At 40.4% G+C, this 16729-nt stretch overlaps 1 protein-coding gene across 1 annotated transcript in view; it reads left to right on the top strand.

Moving 5' to 3' along the window:
- Nucleotides 1–12638: 12638 nt before the first annotated feature.
- Nucleotides 12639–16729, top strand: part of LOC136398384 (uncharacterized) — a 212904-nt gene continuing 208813 nt past the window's right edge. Inside the window, exon 1 of the mRNA XM_066372681.1 lies at nt 12639–12755. Within this exon, the coding sequence (XP_066228778.1) occupies nt 12747–12755 (9 nt within the window). The 5' untranslated portion in view covers nt 12639–12746. The remainder of the gene's footprint in view (nt 12756–16729) is intronic.

The following is a 16729-nucleotide window of genomic DNA, read 5'->3' as shown; positions in this document are numbered from 1 at the left end:
CTTCAGAGTCCTGTTCATTCTTTCTACCTGTCCTGAACCTTGGGGCCTATAAATGCAATGCAATTTCCAATTAATACCTAACTTAGTGGCTAATTCTTGAGATATCCTGGATATGAATGCACGTCCATTGTCCGATCCTAGGTCTAGGGGAATGCTATATCTAGGTATGATTTCCCTTAATAAGACTTTACAGACTGTGGAAGCAGCTTCTCCTTGCGTGGGGAATGCTTCCACTTATCCTGAGAAGGTGTCTAATAATACTAATAGACACTTATAACCTGACTTCCTAGGGGTCATCTATGTGAAATCTATTTCCTACAGTTCTCCTGGAGCTTTCCCCCATTACCTCACAAAGTGGGGGTAGCTTCTTATTCTGCTCATTTACTCTGGCACTGATGCTGCACCTCGAGACAATGGAGTGGAAATATCCCTGATATTGGGCCCTACATAATACTTCCTGATAAGTTGTTCTAGCTTGTTTTGTCCTAGATGGGTACTAGTATGAATACTTCCTACTATTTCTCTTACTATTCCCTGGGGTAAATAGAGCCGGGAGTCTGGAAGCTCTATCTATCCCTGCTGATTTTTCTTCCCTTTCAACTGCATCCCTTCCTGCTCTTCTTCTGGGGAATATCTAGGATCCAGAGGTAGCGTTGGCTTAGGCAGCAATGGCAGAAGGCTTTCTTGTGGCCTAGTGGCTGCCTCTCTTGCAGCTGAGTCTGCTAGGTTGTTACCCTTTACTATATGCGAGTCCCCTCTCTGGTGTCCTTTGCAGTGGATGATGGCAACTTTGGTAGGCAGCCAAATGGTGTTTAGGAGGGCAAGAATTTCATTGCGATTTTTAATGTCTTTCCCCCCTGGTGTCAGTAAGCCTCTCTCCTTGTATATGGCTCCGTGGACATGGGCAGTGGCAAATGCATACCGGCTGTCAGTGTAGATGTTGGCAACTTTTCCCTCTGCTATCTGTAAGGCTCGGGTTAGTCCTATTAGCTCTGCCCTTTGTGCAGATGTTCCAGTGGGCAGTGCTTTCTGCCACAGGACCTTATTTTCCATGGCCACTGCTGTCCCTGCATGTCGCTGTCCATCCTTAATAAAACTGCTCCCATCTGTAAAGAGGGTCAGGTCTGCCTTCCCGTATGCTTGATCCCTTAAGTCCGGGTGGGAGCCAGTTACTGTGTCAAGGATTTGTTTGCAACTGTGGACCAAAGTGGAGTCGCTGGGTTCAGGGCAGCAGTTTTGAGGAACTGAACAGATGGAGGGTTCAGCAGCTGAGCCTAATACTGCATTAGTCGCACATTAGATAGCCACCTGTCAGGAGGTGCTCACAACACTTGCTCTACGTAGTGTTCCTCAATGACTTTGATGTCCTGCCCTAAAGTTAATTTACTAGCCTCCTTGACTAGTATGGAGGTAGCAGCAAGTGCCCTCAGACATGTTGGCCATCCCAAGGCTACAGGATCAAGTTTCTTGGACAGATAGGTGACAGGCCTCTTCTACAGCCCAAGTTCCTGGCTCAGTGCCCCTAAAGCTACCCCTCCCTTTTCTGCTATAAATAGCTGAAAGGGTTTGGCAAGATCTGGGAGGGCCAAAGCTGGGGCAGTCACCAGGGCCTCTTTAAGTGCTTGGAATGTTTGCTTCCCCTTATCTGTCTATGTGAACTGCTCTTCCTTACCCCTGGTCAGTTCATGCAGGGGTTTAGCTAGTTCTGCAAAGCCTAATATCCACAATCGGCAGTATCCTACTGCACCTAGGAATTCTCGTACCTGTCTCTTGTTAGTAGGCTCGGGGATCTGCAAGACCGCCTGAATTCGCTGGCTAGATAATGTCCTTTGCCTTCCCTGTAAGTTATAACCCAAATAACTTACAGTTTGCGTCACAATCTGGGCCTTCTTGGCGGAGACTCGATACTCTATTCACCTGAGATCTTGTAACAGGTCCGAGGTAGCTTCCTCACACTCTCCTTCATCCTTGGCAGCTATGAGGATGTCATCCACATACTAGAGCAGTACAATTGATGGATGGGAGGAGTGGAAAGCCTGCAGATCTTTGCTGAGGGCTTCATTAAAAATGGTGGGGGAATTCTTAAACCCTTGTGGTAGTCTGGTCCAAGTGAACTGCCCCACCAGTCTATTATCTGGGTCATTCTATTTAAAGGCAAAGATCCCTTGGCTCTGAGGTGCCAGGGGAATACAAAAGAAGGCATCCTTCAAATCCAGGACAGAATAATAGGTATGGGTTTGGGGCAATGAGCTCAGTAAGGTATACGGATTGGGCACCGTGGGAAGAACAGTCTCTACCTATGCATTCACCTCCTGCAAGTCTTGGACTGGATGATAGTCTTGGTTCCCCGGTTTCTGGACGGGAAGCAGCGGGGTGTTCCAGCTGATTGGCACCTTCGAAGGATGCCTGCCTCCAGCAGGCGTTGCAAGTGCTGGGCAATTCCCTGTCTAGCTCGGGCTGGGATTGGGTACTGCCTGATCCTAACTGGTCTAGCAGTGCTAAGCAGTTGCACCAGGACAGGTGGTTGGTGAGCAGCCAAACCTGGGGGGTTGGTTTCTGCCCAAACCTCAGGTACCCGGGCACATAGGGCGTCTGGAACCCCTTCCTCAGCCTCCTTACCTTCTAGGACAGTGGCAAGTAAGTGTTCTTCAGACAGTGGGACAGTTACTTCTATGCTGACCTCTGCCTCTTTGTTCCCCATAGGGCTTTCCTCCCGTTGGAAGGTTATGGTGGCCTGAAGTTTCTGCAATAAGTCCCTTCCAAGCAGTGGGTAAGGGCAGTCTAGAATGACTAGGAAAGAGTGGGTGATGGTGCCTTGACCTAAGTCAGTAATTCTTGCAGTGGCCCATGGGTAGGCTTCTGCTTTGCCTGTTGCCCCTATTATCTTAGTAGTTGTCTTCTGCATCTGGCCCTGTGGTTTATTTAGGACTGAGTAGGTGTCTCCCATGTCGACTAGGAAGTCTATTAGTTTTCATTCGACTGTTAAGGTGACCATGGGATCCTGGGACCTGGCGGAAATGGAGCCCTGGCCCTTTTGCTGTCCCCCTTTCCCTTTCGGAGGAAGTTTCTGGGCAGCAATCAGAATTTTGGCAACTTCCTTCGCCCTGCCAACCTCCGGATCATCCCTATTGACATACACCTTCTGGGCTATCTCTAATAGCTTGCTTCTATTCTCTCCTTTAAATCCCTCTATCTTCTGAAGCTTTTTCTTAATGTCTGAAGCGGCCTGAGTCACAAAGGCTATATTTACTAGTTCAGGTTCTCTTCTGCTTCAGGATCTAGAGGGGTATATACTCTGTAAGCCTCTATGATTCTTTCTAGAAAGGCTGCTGGGGATTCTTCTCTTCCCTGGATGACTTCACTAACCTTACTGAAGTTGGTTGGCTTTCTAGCTGCTGCCTTGAGCCCCCTCAACAGAGCTCGGCAATACTGGAGGAGCGTGTCCCTTCCCCCAGTGGTATTAGGGTCCCAGCTAGTCGGTTGAGATGGGAGAGCATCTTCTATTTCCCTTCTTCCCTCCTGAGTTTCCTTTTCTTCTCCTAATACTGCCTTAGCAGCTTCTCTCATTATTCTGTCCCTTTCTTCAGAAGTGAACAGGGTTTGTAAAATCTGCTGACAATCATCCCATGTAGGCTGATGGGTCCTAAAAATGGTCTCAAGGAGAGATATTAGGCCCTGAGGTTTCTCAGAAAATGGGGAATTATGATGTTTCCAATTGTATAAATCACTAGTGGAAAAAGGGACATAGATGAGGCGAGAAGGTGCCCGTGGGCCAGCATCTGGTGCTGGCGGTGCCTCCCAGAGAGGCAAAATGGCTGCCCTTCCAGAGCAGGAGGCACAATGGCTGCCCTCCCAGGGGAGGAGGCAAAATGGCTGCCCTCCCAGAGGAGGAGGCAAAATGGCTGTATCTACCCACACATCCATATACAGGTATTGGTCTGGGTGGGGAGCCCTATAGACCGTGGCTCTGACAGCAAACAAAATTGGAAGGTCAAAAGTGCCCTCTGTGGGCCGTCCTACATTAAATGTAGGCTATTCCAGCTGGCTCAAGGTCCGGAGGAAACCTGGACGCTGCTGCGGACCTCCGTACCCCTGAGCCCTCTTCTGGAAATCAGAAAAATTCTTCAACAGGCACTCGAGCGGGTATCCTGGCACAGACTCCTGTTGTCCCATCCTAGATGACTCAGGAATAGTGAGAAAGGGTAGGATACATGCAACACACACTATTAACACAAGGAACACACTTGTCTCTCTCACACTCAACTCAGTCATTTGAGCTCAGACAAAATGCAGCGCAGCGCAAAATGGATTCCGAATGTGACCAGTCACTCCCAAAGTTAACAAATCCAAATATCCAAATTTCAGAGAGTGGCATCCCGCTTCTGAAAGCCCTAGGTGGATTACCAGCAGCGTCCTGCCTACCACCTCAGGATTGTGTGCTCTGGAGCCCAAAACCAAACCAAATGAGGATCCTCCGTGAATATTTACTCAGCTCGAGCTGTCCTTCCAGTCTCCGACCTAAAACTCCGCCAAGGGAGAATCCCGGACGAGCCCCCAAAATGTAGCATCCACTGGGTATGAGAACAAATGTTGGAGACTTTCAGGAGTTAAGATGTTACTTTATTGGCCAGTTTAACCTTCGCAGGGGTTAACTCCCAAGATGTCCGGAGACACTGTGCCCACAAGGAGCTGCAAATGGAAGCCACACCTGGAGCTTACAGCCAGGCCCTTATATATCCTAAGTGAGCAAGCATAGTACAGAAGCAGATGTGGTAGTTTAGCTATTGGCTAGGGAGGTCACACGCAGCATAGCAACAGGGGCTGGCATAGCAACAGGGGCCGGTTTTAGCTTAGTGGCAAATTTCAAACCTAAACTTCTGATAAGGGTCTCTGACCTTCTTTGTTCCCAGTCTCACAGGAGCCATATCAGCACTTACTGTTCCTTCAATAGTTACACTCTTTGGCAGCCTCAGTACTCCCTGAATCTAACACTATACACATTTTGTATCTGTTCGCCTGGTTCCATTAGTAACAAACAGTCCTTTCTCATGTCAGTATTGCTAGGAATTGAAGTCTCCCCTCTTTTTCTATCTTTCAGAAAATTTTAATTGGCCTGTAGTATGTTTCTGAACTCATGACAGAAGACAGTTTGCACTAATCAATATTTGTTCATAGCCAACTGGTGTTACCCAATGGCAGGGGGGCAGGGAAATGCTAAGAAATAAAAGAATATATACATGGAATAAACTCTCTGGGTTCAGCTTCTGATTCTGCTGCTTGCTCCCTGTAGTAGTACACCAGCCTAATTTGGGTTTCCTTACCTGTGCAAATAAGAATGTCATTTAGTACCTTCCCCAAAGGTCTGTGTTTTAGGATGAGAGCAAAATGACCTCTTCATATGCTAGGTATTGCTTAACTTTAAAAATATCAATTATAATGCAATGGAAGTTCCAGGACATGAAGAGACAAACAATAGCCAATGAGTTTTGGGTGTTTCTTTCAGGGTTCTTATTAAGTAAAGTATTACTCACTCTGCCTTCAGTCCTCTGCCAAAAGTGTGATTCTTTTAGTCTGGGTAGGGAAAAGACCCAGAATGGGCTCACTGGTTGTAAGGGTGGCCTAAGTGTTTTACCACAGCCCACAGTCAAGTTCCATTCTGAGGTCTTGGACTTAGAAGGTTTAAAGCTACTGAGAATGAAGGCCAGATCGTGGACCTTGCTGACACCTAACCATACCTTGTGTATCATCAGAGGCAGGATCAGAACTGACATCCAAACACAGCTTTTTTTCTGGTGCAGAAAACTGCACGGCAGGGGTTTATTTTCCCTTTAAACCTAATTCCTTAATCAAAACATGAAATAAAAACAAACAAGTATAATTTTGTAATTTCTAGAGAATGAGGCTTTAAAGAGTCTGCAGGTATTAATGTTTTCTCCAATCTCTGAGATTTATTTTTGGATAACGGGATGTGCACCCTTGGCTTCACTTTGCTTAATAGTTCTCATTGATTAACCCTGTGTATTCTGCATGAGGATGTCAGAGAATTTACGTAAATTGTTGTTTTTATGGTTAAGTGAGATTATACATCTGCAGCGTTTAGCATGCAATTAGCATGGCTGGTCTCTACTAGACTCAATAAATATAGAAGACCCCTTACCTTCACTCTGTCTACCCACTACATCAGAGTTGATGTTTAAATACCAATAGTTGTGGGTTCTCAAGTTTTCTACCTGCTATTTCTCCAAGTTTAGACTTTAAGAAATACAGGTTACTCGGCTATCGTCTTTATTATAGCATTTGTTCATTTTCAGTTCACTATCTCACAAATTGTGAACTCTACCACAATCGCTACCATGTAAACGTTTGCTGTATAACACCTGCCTCAAACCACTTTGCCCTGTTGTGGAGGGAGAAATTTTTAAAGGTTTTAGACAAAGGACAAAAATTGGTTAAAAAAATAACATGAAATACTTTCCCCTGTTTCTAAGACTCTGTTGCTCATTATTTCCATCTCCCCCCTCACTCATCTCAAATACTGCTTCGTTAAAGGCTTTGTTTAATCATTTTATATTTACTTCTGTGTGAGCAGATATGAATTATGCAGATCACCACTCTTGCCACTCTGAAGGATGACAGATAGTCAATTTCATCAAAAATCTCCCAGACAGCTTTATTTCTGGTCCTCCACTCACCTCTAAGTCAATGCCAGTTCGTAATGAGACTTTCTTTGGACACCAGACTTTCCACTCAAAGTAATTAAAACCTGCAGTTCTTAGCTACAAAGCTGGTCGATGTAGCATGATTTAGTATAGCACTTTTAGTTCATATAGTGGGATTGGCTCTGAGCTTCTTAGTTGGAGTTTTTTTGGGGGTACCTGTTTAGATCTGTTCTTGAAAGCCTGGTTCCCCTCAATGTGTATGAGAACCATGCTCAGCTGTCTCCAAGAGTGTTGCATTGCCAGCTATGTACTTGCTGAAGCCCTCAGTACCTCTGGCTGTTCAAGATAGAGCCCATCTCACCGGGAATCTGCAGGCACCACTGGGGGCCTGCCCAGGAGGTGATCTCAAAACTGGTCTTTCCTTCTCCATAGTCTGTGTGAAGACCAATTTACTTAAAGAAAAAGAACAGATTCTAGCATCACCCCTTCATCTAGAAAGGCAGCACTTAATCTGACCAGGAATATACTGATAAGAAGCAATATTTTGAAAAGCAAATGATCAATTAAATGAATAGGCATACATTTATAAGAACTTTTGAATCTGATTAAACAGAATTTCTATGTTGAAATAAGCACAAGCACTGTCCTAAATTCCTAGCTCTGGTAATCTCATTGATGAGTATAGATTAGAGTAGCTGAAAAAAAAATATACAACTGACTTTTTTGAGAAAGGAGAAAAAAAGGGAATAATTTTATGATTTTTTTTTTAAACCTAGAGTTAAAGACTTAATCATCTGCCTATTTCTTGAAAACAGCATGTACATGTGTGAAATGTTTTAAGAACCTGCATTCTGGTATCCCCACAGTGGTACTTATTCTAACTCAACCATGGGACAAGATACATTAAGGGTCTTTTGAAGCTGCCAGGAGCACTCAGAAAAGAGATAGGACCAAAATTGAACTCACCCTTGGGGGCAAGAGAACAGACCTAGGGAAACATGGGTTAAAAACAACTCAAGAAGAACAGTGAGGCATGGAGCCTGAAGGCTAACAATGTCATGAAGATTGTGTATATGTTCAACACTGGAAAGTTTATTCTTTAATTCACAAACTTTTTTAAGTACCCACTGTGTGCTAGTCAGAGTATAAGACTAAGTCTAGGAAGACATTATTCACTCAAATGCTTTACAGTCTCCAAGGGAAAAATATTTTAAACAAATAAAGGACATAGAGTCATGCAGTCAGACAGAGGAAGATGGCTCAGTGAAGACCTGGGAAGAAGTAAACACTAAAAGAGTGCAGGAGGCCCTGGCTGGGTAGCTCAGGTGTTCAGAGTGTTGTCCTAGTATGCCCAGAATGTGGGCTCAATGCCCAGTCAGGGCACATATAATAATCAACCAATAAATACATAAATATGTAGAACAATAAATTGATGTTTCTCTCTCTCTCCTTTTTAAATTAATTTAAATTATTATTTTTATTAAAATCAATTTAAATTATTATTATTATTTCTTAAAGAGGGAAAGCAGGAAAGGCTTTGTTGAGAATATAGTGAAAGGTAGCCTTCAGGAAATCAGCCAAAAGACTTTTGTTTTTGTTTTATATAAAACCTCTACTCACCATGATATACTGATCTTGTATTAAGCAAGTAAGGCAGAAGAGATTCTGAGTGTTCCCAAGTCATGCCCCTTTAATATTCCCTGAGAAGTATGGTGGAAGAGAATTCAGAAGGCATCCAGGGACATTTGTTAATGGGTAGTTAAATTTCAGAAACTGAGATTGGCCAAAGGACAAGATCCCATTAAGAAACCACTTAGAAGTGATTTGAATACAATAATTCTCAGTTCTAATAGTATATTAAATCACCTGGAGAGCTGTAATGAGAATATTTCATAACTGGATTCTTCTCCTAGAGACTCAGGGAAGGGTTTTGGGCATATTGTGAAGGTTTTTCCAGTGATTCTAGAGTGCAATCAGGTAGAATCACAGATTTAGAGTAATTGGTCAAAAGTGCAAAAGAAGAGAAAAGAACATCCCTGTGCATACAAACTGGGTCAGTGGTTTTCAAATTCAAGCGTGTATCAGCATCACTTGGATGTAAAAACAGGTTGGTGGACCCCATCAACAGAGTTTCTGACTCATTACAACTGGTATGAGGTCCAAGAATTTGTTTCCCACACATTTTCAGATGATACTGATGTTGCTGGTCTACATTTTAATAACCACTAGACTAGGTCGTCTCTCAAGGAGGAAGGAGGATTTGCAACTTGGGGTAATACAGGCATGGTGGGCTCACTGGCTAAGCCCTGGGTCTGACTGGCATTGTGGCAGCACAGGGAAGAGCGGCTGTGATCAGTGCTCTGTATGATCTAAGAATATTGCTTCTTAAACAGGGGTTCCGGACCAGCAGCAGAGACATCTCTTGGATGCTTGTCAGAAAACTACTCTCAAGCCCCACTTCATAGTCAGATTCTTTATTTTAACAAGATCTTGACCTAATTTACATGAGTTATAAAGTTGAGGAATCATAACAGTGGTTCTGAACCTTAATTTTATATCATAATTCTTTGGGGAATCTCACATCAGACCAATAAAATCAGACTCTCTAAGAGTGAAAGTAGTATTAGCCTTTTTAAAGCTTCCTCGATCAATCCAGCATGTAGCTAACTTTGATGACCATTGATCTAGAATTAAATTTGAAACAAATAACTTGCACATTATTGATTAGAAGCTCTTTTTATTATAAAAGAGATGTTGTTGGTTTGGTTGAATTATTCATATTGCCTGTTTATACATACTTATTTATGTAAATCTGAATTTCCACATTAATATCACTTTGAAAAAACTATATATAATTTTGAAAATTCATTTTATTTTGCTTAAATTTTCATTTGGTTACTTATAATACTTAGGTATAAGATGGGAATTTAGATGATAATTGATGGTGTTAATTTATCTTTCTGTCATATGGACCCTATTTATAACCAGTCTGAGAGTACTTTATATAGGATTTCTCCTTTTAAACCTAAAAAATTGTTTCTAAAATAAAGATATTTTTGTTTATGTTTTTATTCTTTGCAAATAGCTAGAATGTTTACATCTACCTTTGGAATCTTAATTAGGAACCTTTCTAAGTATATTACAGTAGAAAGACAGTTTTTGTTGTTGTTATTCTATAGCTATGCAATAGGAAATGTAGTCTATCCCCCACTTCTTTGAAATAAGTGAATTATCAATGCATTTGGACTTTCCATTTAGTTTAATGTGGGCAGACTATTTTTAAGTATTTCCTTGCTTAAAATGTAATGTCATATGCATTGTGAAGAACCACCCGACAGAACATGCAGAAATCCTTAAATTGTGAAGTTGTAATACACTCAGTCAGTGATATCTCTTTGGAAGAGAGAAGGCAAAGAGAACAGATATCTTTCTAGAAATATGTGGTCAATATCTAATTTTCATTGAGTATAAAGGTTTGGATTTTAACTCATATTTCCTGTTTTTTTTTGTTGTTGTTGTTTGTTTGTTTGCTTTTTTTTTTACAACTGGTTCCTAAGCAAGGGAGACATTTTATCTCTCAAAAATCATCTGAAGCTTCAAAGGAAGCTTCCTTCAGGATCCTTATTTTAATAGTTGTTGACAAGCTTATTTTAATAGTTTGTTCTCTCTTATTCTTAAAAGAAGCTTTCTCTTATTTTATTACTTTCTTTTTTTAAATTTTTTTATTGATTTTAATTTATTGTGTTTACATAGATTCTAATGTTGCCTCGAATGCATCCCCCTTCCCCTGTATTCCCCTCAACATCTCCCTTGTCCTTCTCCCCATAGCGCCCTCCCCCCTTCCCTTCAGGTTTTTCCCCTCCTATCCTCCCCTTTCCCTCTGTTCTCTTTTCCTCTGGTCCCTTTGATCTCTCCTCTGTCTCAATTCCATTCCTCAGTTCACATTGTTCATTGGATTCCTCAAATGAGTGAGGTCATATGATATTTTTCTTTTTCTGCCTGGCTTATTTCACTTAACGTAATAGTTTTCATGTCCATCCATTTTGTTGCAAAAGGTAAGATTTCCTTCTTTTTCATGGCCCCATAGTATTCAATTGTATATAGGTACCACTGCTTTTTAATCCACTCGTCTACTGACGGACACTTGGGCTGTTTCTAAATCTTTGCTATTGTGAACAATGCTGCCATAAACATGGGGGTGCATTTCTCCTTTTGAATCAGTGCTATAGTGTTTTTGGGGTATATTCCTAAAAGTGGGATAGCTGGTGAAAAGGCAGTTTGATTTTTAATTTTTTGAGGAATCTCCATGCTGTTTTCCACAGTGGCTGCACCAATCTGCAATTCCACCAGCAGTGCAGGAGGGTTCCATTTTCGCCACATCCTCACTAGCACTTATTCTGTGTTGTTTTGTTGATGAGCGCCATTCTGACTGATATGAGGTAATATCTCATTGTGGGTTTTTTTTTTTTAATTTATTTATTTTTCTGAAGCTGGAAATGGGGAGGCAGTCAGACAGACTCCAGCATGCGCCCGACCGGGATCCACCCGGCATGCCCACCAAGGGCAATGCTCTGCCCATTCGGGGCGTCGCTCTGTCGTGACCAGAGCCACTCTAGCATCTGGGGCAGAGGCCAAGGAGCCATCCCCAGCACCCGGGCCATCTTTTTGCTCCAATGGAGCCTTGGCTGCGGAAGGGGAAGAGAGAGACAGAGAGGAGGGGGGGTGGAGAAGCAGATGGGCACTTCTCCTGTGTGCCCTGGCTGGGAATCAAACTCGGGACTCCTGCATGCCAGGCCGATGCTCTACCACTGAGCCAACCGGCCAGGGCCTCATTGTGGTTTTAATTTGCATTTCTCTAATGATTAGAGATGTTGAGTATTTTTTCATCTGCCTATTGGCCATCTGTATGATCTCTTTGGAGAAGTGTCTATTCATTTCTTTTGCCCATTTTTTTTGTATCTTTTGCCCATTTTTGATTGGATTGTTTATCTTCCTGGTGTTGAGTTTTACAAGTTCTTTCTAAATTTTGGTTATTAACCCCTTATCAGATGTATTGTCGAATATATTCTCCCATTGTGTAGTTTGTCTTTTTATTCTGTTCTCATTGTCTTTAGCTGTGTAAAAGCTTTTTAGTTTGATATAGTCCCATTTGTTTATCCTGTCTTTTATTTCACTTGCTCGTGGAGATAAATCAGCAACTATATTGCTGCGAGAGATGTCCGAGAGCTTACTGCCTATGTTTTCTTCTAAGATACTTATGGCTTCACAGCTTACATTTAAGTCTTTTATCCATTTTGAGTTTATTTTTGTGAATGGTGTAGGTTGGTGGTCTAGTTTCATTTTTTTGCAGGTAGCTGTCCAATTTTCCTAACACCATTTGTTGAAGAGGCTATCTTTACTCCATTGTTTGCTCTTACCTCCTTTGTCAAATATCAGTTGTCCATAAAGGTGTGGGTTTATTTCTGGGTTCTCTGTTCTGTTCAATTGATCTATATGCCTGTTCTTATGCCAGTACCAAGCTGTTTTGAGTACAATGGCCTTATAGTATAACTTGATATCAGGAAGTGTGATACCTCGACTTTATTCTTCCTTTTCAAGATTGCTGAGGCTATTAGTGTTCTTTTTTGGTTCCATATAATTTTTTGGAATTTGTGTTCTATATCTTTGAAATATGTCATTGGTATTTTAATTGGTATTGCATTAAATTTATAAATTGCTTTGAGTAATATGTGAGTAGACCACAGAGCGCATTCCTAGCAGCTGTGGGTGATGCAATGCTGTGAGAACACTCCAGCACCTGAAACCCTCCTAGGCACACCCAGGAGGGAGCTCACCCTCTGTAAGGAAGTAACTCAGGGTCAGTCACGCAGATCCCTGACCTTTTCAGCCATTGGCTTTGAGGAACATGCTGTAACACCCTATAGGCTGAACCTGTGTATATAATCTAGCTTACTTCCTGAATAAAGCAGATCTGCGTCACTGAACCTGGTTCCCGGAGTCCGGTCTCTGCATCTCCGTCGCCCTCACCCTCAGTGGGCCTTGTCCACAGTAATATAGACATTTTAATGATGTTTATTCTTCCTAAGCATGACCATGGTATATGCTTCCACTTGTTTGTATCTTCCTTGATTTTTTTTTATCAATGTTTTATAATTTTCTGAGTACAAATCTTTAATCTCCTTGGTTAAATTACTCCTAGGTACTTTATTTTTTTGGTTGCAATAGTGAAGGGGATTGTTTCCTTAATTTCTCTTTCTGACAGTTCACTGTTGGTGTATAAAAATGCCTCTGATTTCTGAGTATTAATTTTATATCCTGCCACCTTGCTGAATTCATTTATCAGGTCCAGTAGTTTTTTGACTGAGATGTTAGGGTTTTCTATATACAATATCATATCATCTGCAAATAATGATAGTTTTACTTCTTCTTTTCTATTTGGATGCCTTTTTATTTCTTCTTCTTGTCTGTTTGCTGTGGCCAGGACTTCCAGAACTATGTTGAATAAGAGTGTTGAAAGGAGGCACCTCTACCTTGTTCCTGATCTTAAGGGGATTGCTTTTAATTTTTGCCCATTGAGTATAAAGTTGGCTATGGGTTTGTCTTAGATGGCTTTTATCATGATGAGGTATGTTCCCTGTATTCCCACTTTGCTGAGAGTTTTGATCATGAATGGGTGCTGGATTTTTTCAAATGCTTTTTCTGCATGTATTGAAATTCTCATGTTTTTTCTATCCTTCCTTTTGTTTATGTGATGAATCACATTGATTGATTTGTGAATATTGTACCAGCCAGCCTCCCCAGAATAAGTCTCACTTGATTATGGTATATGATTTTTTAAATGTATTGCTGGATCTAGTTGACTAATATTTTGTTGAGGATTTTAGCATCTAGACTCATCAGGGATATTGACCTATAATTTTCTTTTTTTGTGTTGTCTTTGCCTGGTTTTGAAATCAGAATTATGCTCACTTCATAAAAGCAGCTTGGAAGTCTTCCTTCCTCTTGAATTCTTTGAAATAGCTTAAGAAGGATAGGAGTTAGTTCTTCTTTGAATATTTGGTAGAATTCACTTGTGAAGCCATCAGACCCCGGGCTTTTGTTTGTTGGGAGTTTTTTGATAACTGTTTTGATCGGTCTGTTTAGGTTTTCTGATTCTTCCAGATTGATTTTTGAAATATTATATGTTTCAAGGAATTTGTCTATTTCATCTAGGTTGTCTAGTGTTTTGGTGTACAGTTCTTCATAGTATTTTTTTTTACAATCCTTTGTATTTCTGTTGTGTCAGTTGTTATTTCTCCATTCTCATTTCTAATTTTATTTATTTGAGTCCTCTCTCTTTTTTTCTTGGTGAGTCTGGTTAAAGGTTCATCAATCTTGTTTACCTTTTCAAAGAACCAGCTCCTTGTTTCCTTGATCCTCTGTATTGTTTCTTTATCCTCTATGTCATTTATTTCTGGTCTGATCTTTATTATTTTCTTCCTTCTACTATCTCTGGGCTTTATTTGTTGTTCTTTTTCTAGTTCTTTTAGATGCAGGGTTATGTTGTTTATTTGAGCTTTTTCTAGCTCCTTAAGGTATACCTATAATGCTATAAACTTCCCTCTCAGTACTGCTTTTGCTGTGTCCCATAAATTTTGAGTTGTTGTGTGCTCGTTATTTGTTTCTAGGAATTTTTAAATTTCTTCTTTGATCTCATTGTTAACCCATTCATTATTTAGTAACATGCTATTTAGTTTCCAAGTGTTGGAGTATTTTTCAATTTTTCTGTTGTGATTGATTACTAGTTTTATGCCATTGTGATCAGAGAAAATGCTTGATATGATTTCAATCTTCTTGAATTTGTTGAAACTGCTATTGTACTCTAACATGTGGTCTATCCTAGAGAATGTACCATGGGATCTTGAAAAGATTGTATATTTTGCTGCTTTAGGATGAAAGTTTCTGAAGATATCTATTAAATCGAGTTGATCTCATATGTCCTTTAAGTCTGCTGTTTCTTTGTTAATTTTCTTTCTTGAGGATCTATTTAGTGATTTTAGTGGGGTATTGAAATCCCCTACTATTATAGTATTGCTGTTAATCTTGCCCTTTATATCCATCAAAGTCTGCTTTATATATTTAGGTGCTCCTATATTAGGTACATAGATATTTATAATGGTTATATCTTCTGGTTGAGTTGCTCCCTTTATCATTATGTAATGACCTTCTTTTTTTTTTTTTATTTATATAATTTTATTTTTTTAATGGGGTGACATCAATAAATCAGGATACATATATTCAAAGATAACAAGTCCAGGTTATCTTGTCGTTCAATTATGTTGCATACCCACCACCCAAAGTCAGATTGTCCTCTGTCACCTTCTATCTTGTTTTCTTTGTGCCCCTCCCCACCCCCTATCCCTCTCCCATTCCCCCCTCCCCCCCGTAACCACCACAATCTTATCAATGTCTCTTAGTTTCACTATTATGTCCCACCTACGTATGGAATAATACAGTTCCTGTTTTTTTCTGATTTACTTATTTCGCTTCGTATCATGTTATCAAGATCCCACCATTTTGCTGTAAATGTTCCGATGTCATCATTTCTTATGGCTGAGTAGTATTCCATAGTGTATATGTGCCACATCTTCTTTATCCAGTCGTCTATTGATGGGCTTTTTGGTTGTTTCCATGTCCTGGCCACTGTGAACAATGCTGCAATAAACATGGGGCTGCATGTGTCTTTACGTATCAATGTTTCTGAGTTTTTGGGATATATACCCAGTAGAGGGATTGCTGGGTCATAAGGTAGTTCTATTTTCAGTTTTTTGAGGAACCACCATACTTTCTTCCATAATGGTTGTACTACTTTACATTCCCACCAACAGTGGATGAGGGTTCCTTTTTCTCCACAGCCTCTCCAACATTTGCTGTTACCTGACTTGCTAATAACAGCTAATCGAACAGGTGTGAGGTGGTATCTCATTGTAGTTTTGATTTGCATTTCTCTAATAGCTAAAGAAGATGAGCATCTTTTCATATATCTGTTGGCCATTTGTATTTCTTCCTGGGAGAAGTGTCTATTCATATCCTCTTCCCATTTTTTTATTGGATTGTTTGTTTGTTGTTGAGTTTTATGAGTTCTTTGTATATTTTGGATATTAGGCCCTTATCTGAGCAGTCGTTTGAAAAAATCATTTCCCATTTAGTTGGCTTTCTGTTTATTTTGTTATCAGTTTCTCTTGCTGAGCAAAAACTTCTTAGTCTGATGTAGTCCCATTCATTAATTTTTGCCTTCACTTCTCTTGCCATTGGAGTCAAATTCATAAAATGCTCTTTAAAACCCAGGTCCCTGAGTTGAGTACCTATGTTTTCTTCTATGTACTTAATTGTTTCAGGTCTTATGTTTAGATCTTTGATCCATTTTGAGTTAATTTTTGTACAGGGGGAGAGACTGTAGTCCAGTTTCATTCTTTTGCATGTGGCTTTCCAGTTTTCCCAGCACCATTTATTGAAGAGGCTTTCTTTTCTCCATTGTGTGTTGTTGGCCCCTTTATCAAAAATTATTTGACTATATATATGTGGTTTTATTTCTGGACTTTCTATTCTGTTCCATTGGTCTGAGTGTCTATTTTTCTGCCAATACCATGCTGTTTTGATTGTCGTGGCCCTATAATAGAGTTTGAAGTCAGGTATTGAAATGCCCCCAGCTTCATTCTTTTTCTTTAGGATTGCTTTGGCTATTCGGGGTTTTTTATAGTTCCATATAAATCTGATGATTTTTTGCTCTATTTCTTTAAAAAATGTCATTGGAAGTTTGATGGGAATTGCATTAAATTTGTATATTGCTTTGGGTAATAGAGCCATCTTGATTATATTTATTCTTCCTAGCCAAGAACAAGGTATATTCTTCCATCTCATTATATCTTTTTCGATTTCCCTTAACAATGGTTTATAGTTTTCATTATATAAGTCCTTTACATTCTTTGTTATGTTTATTCCTAAGTATTTTATTTTTTTTGTTGCGATCGTGAAGGGGATTATTCTTTTGAGTTCCTTCTCAGTTGTTTCATTGTTGGCATATAGAAAGG

This window comes from Saccopteryx leptura, chromosome 3 (assembly GCF_036850995.1).
Source record: "Saccopteryx leptura isolate mSacLep1 chromosome 3, mSacLep1_pri_phased_curated, whole genome shotgun sequence".
NCBI lineage: Eukaryota > Metazoa > Chordata > Mammalia > Chiroptera > Emballonuridae > Saccopteryx > Saccopteryx leptura.
The sequence above is the reverse complement of the archived record's forward strand: the minus strand, read 5'-3'. Positions and strand labels throughout refer to the sequence as shown.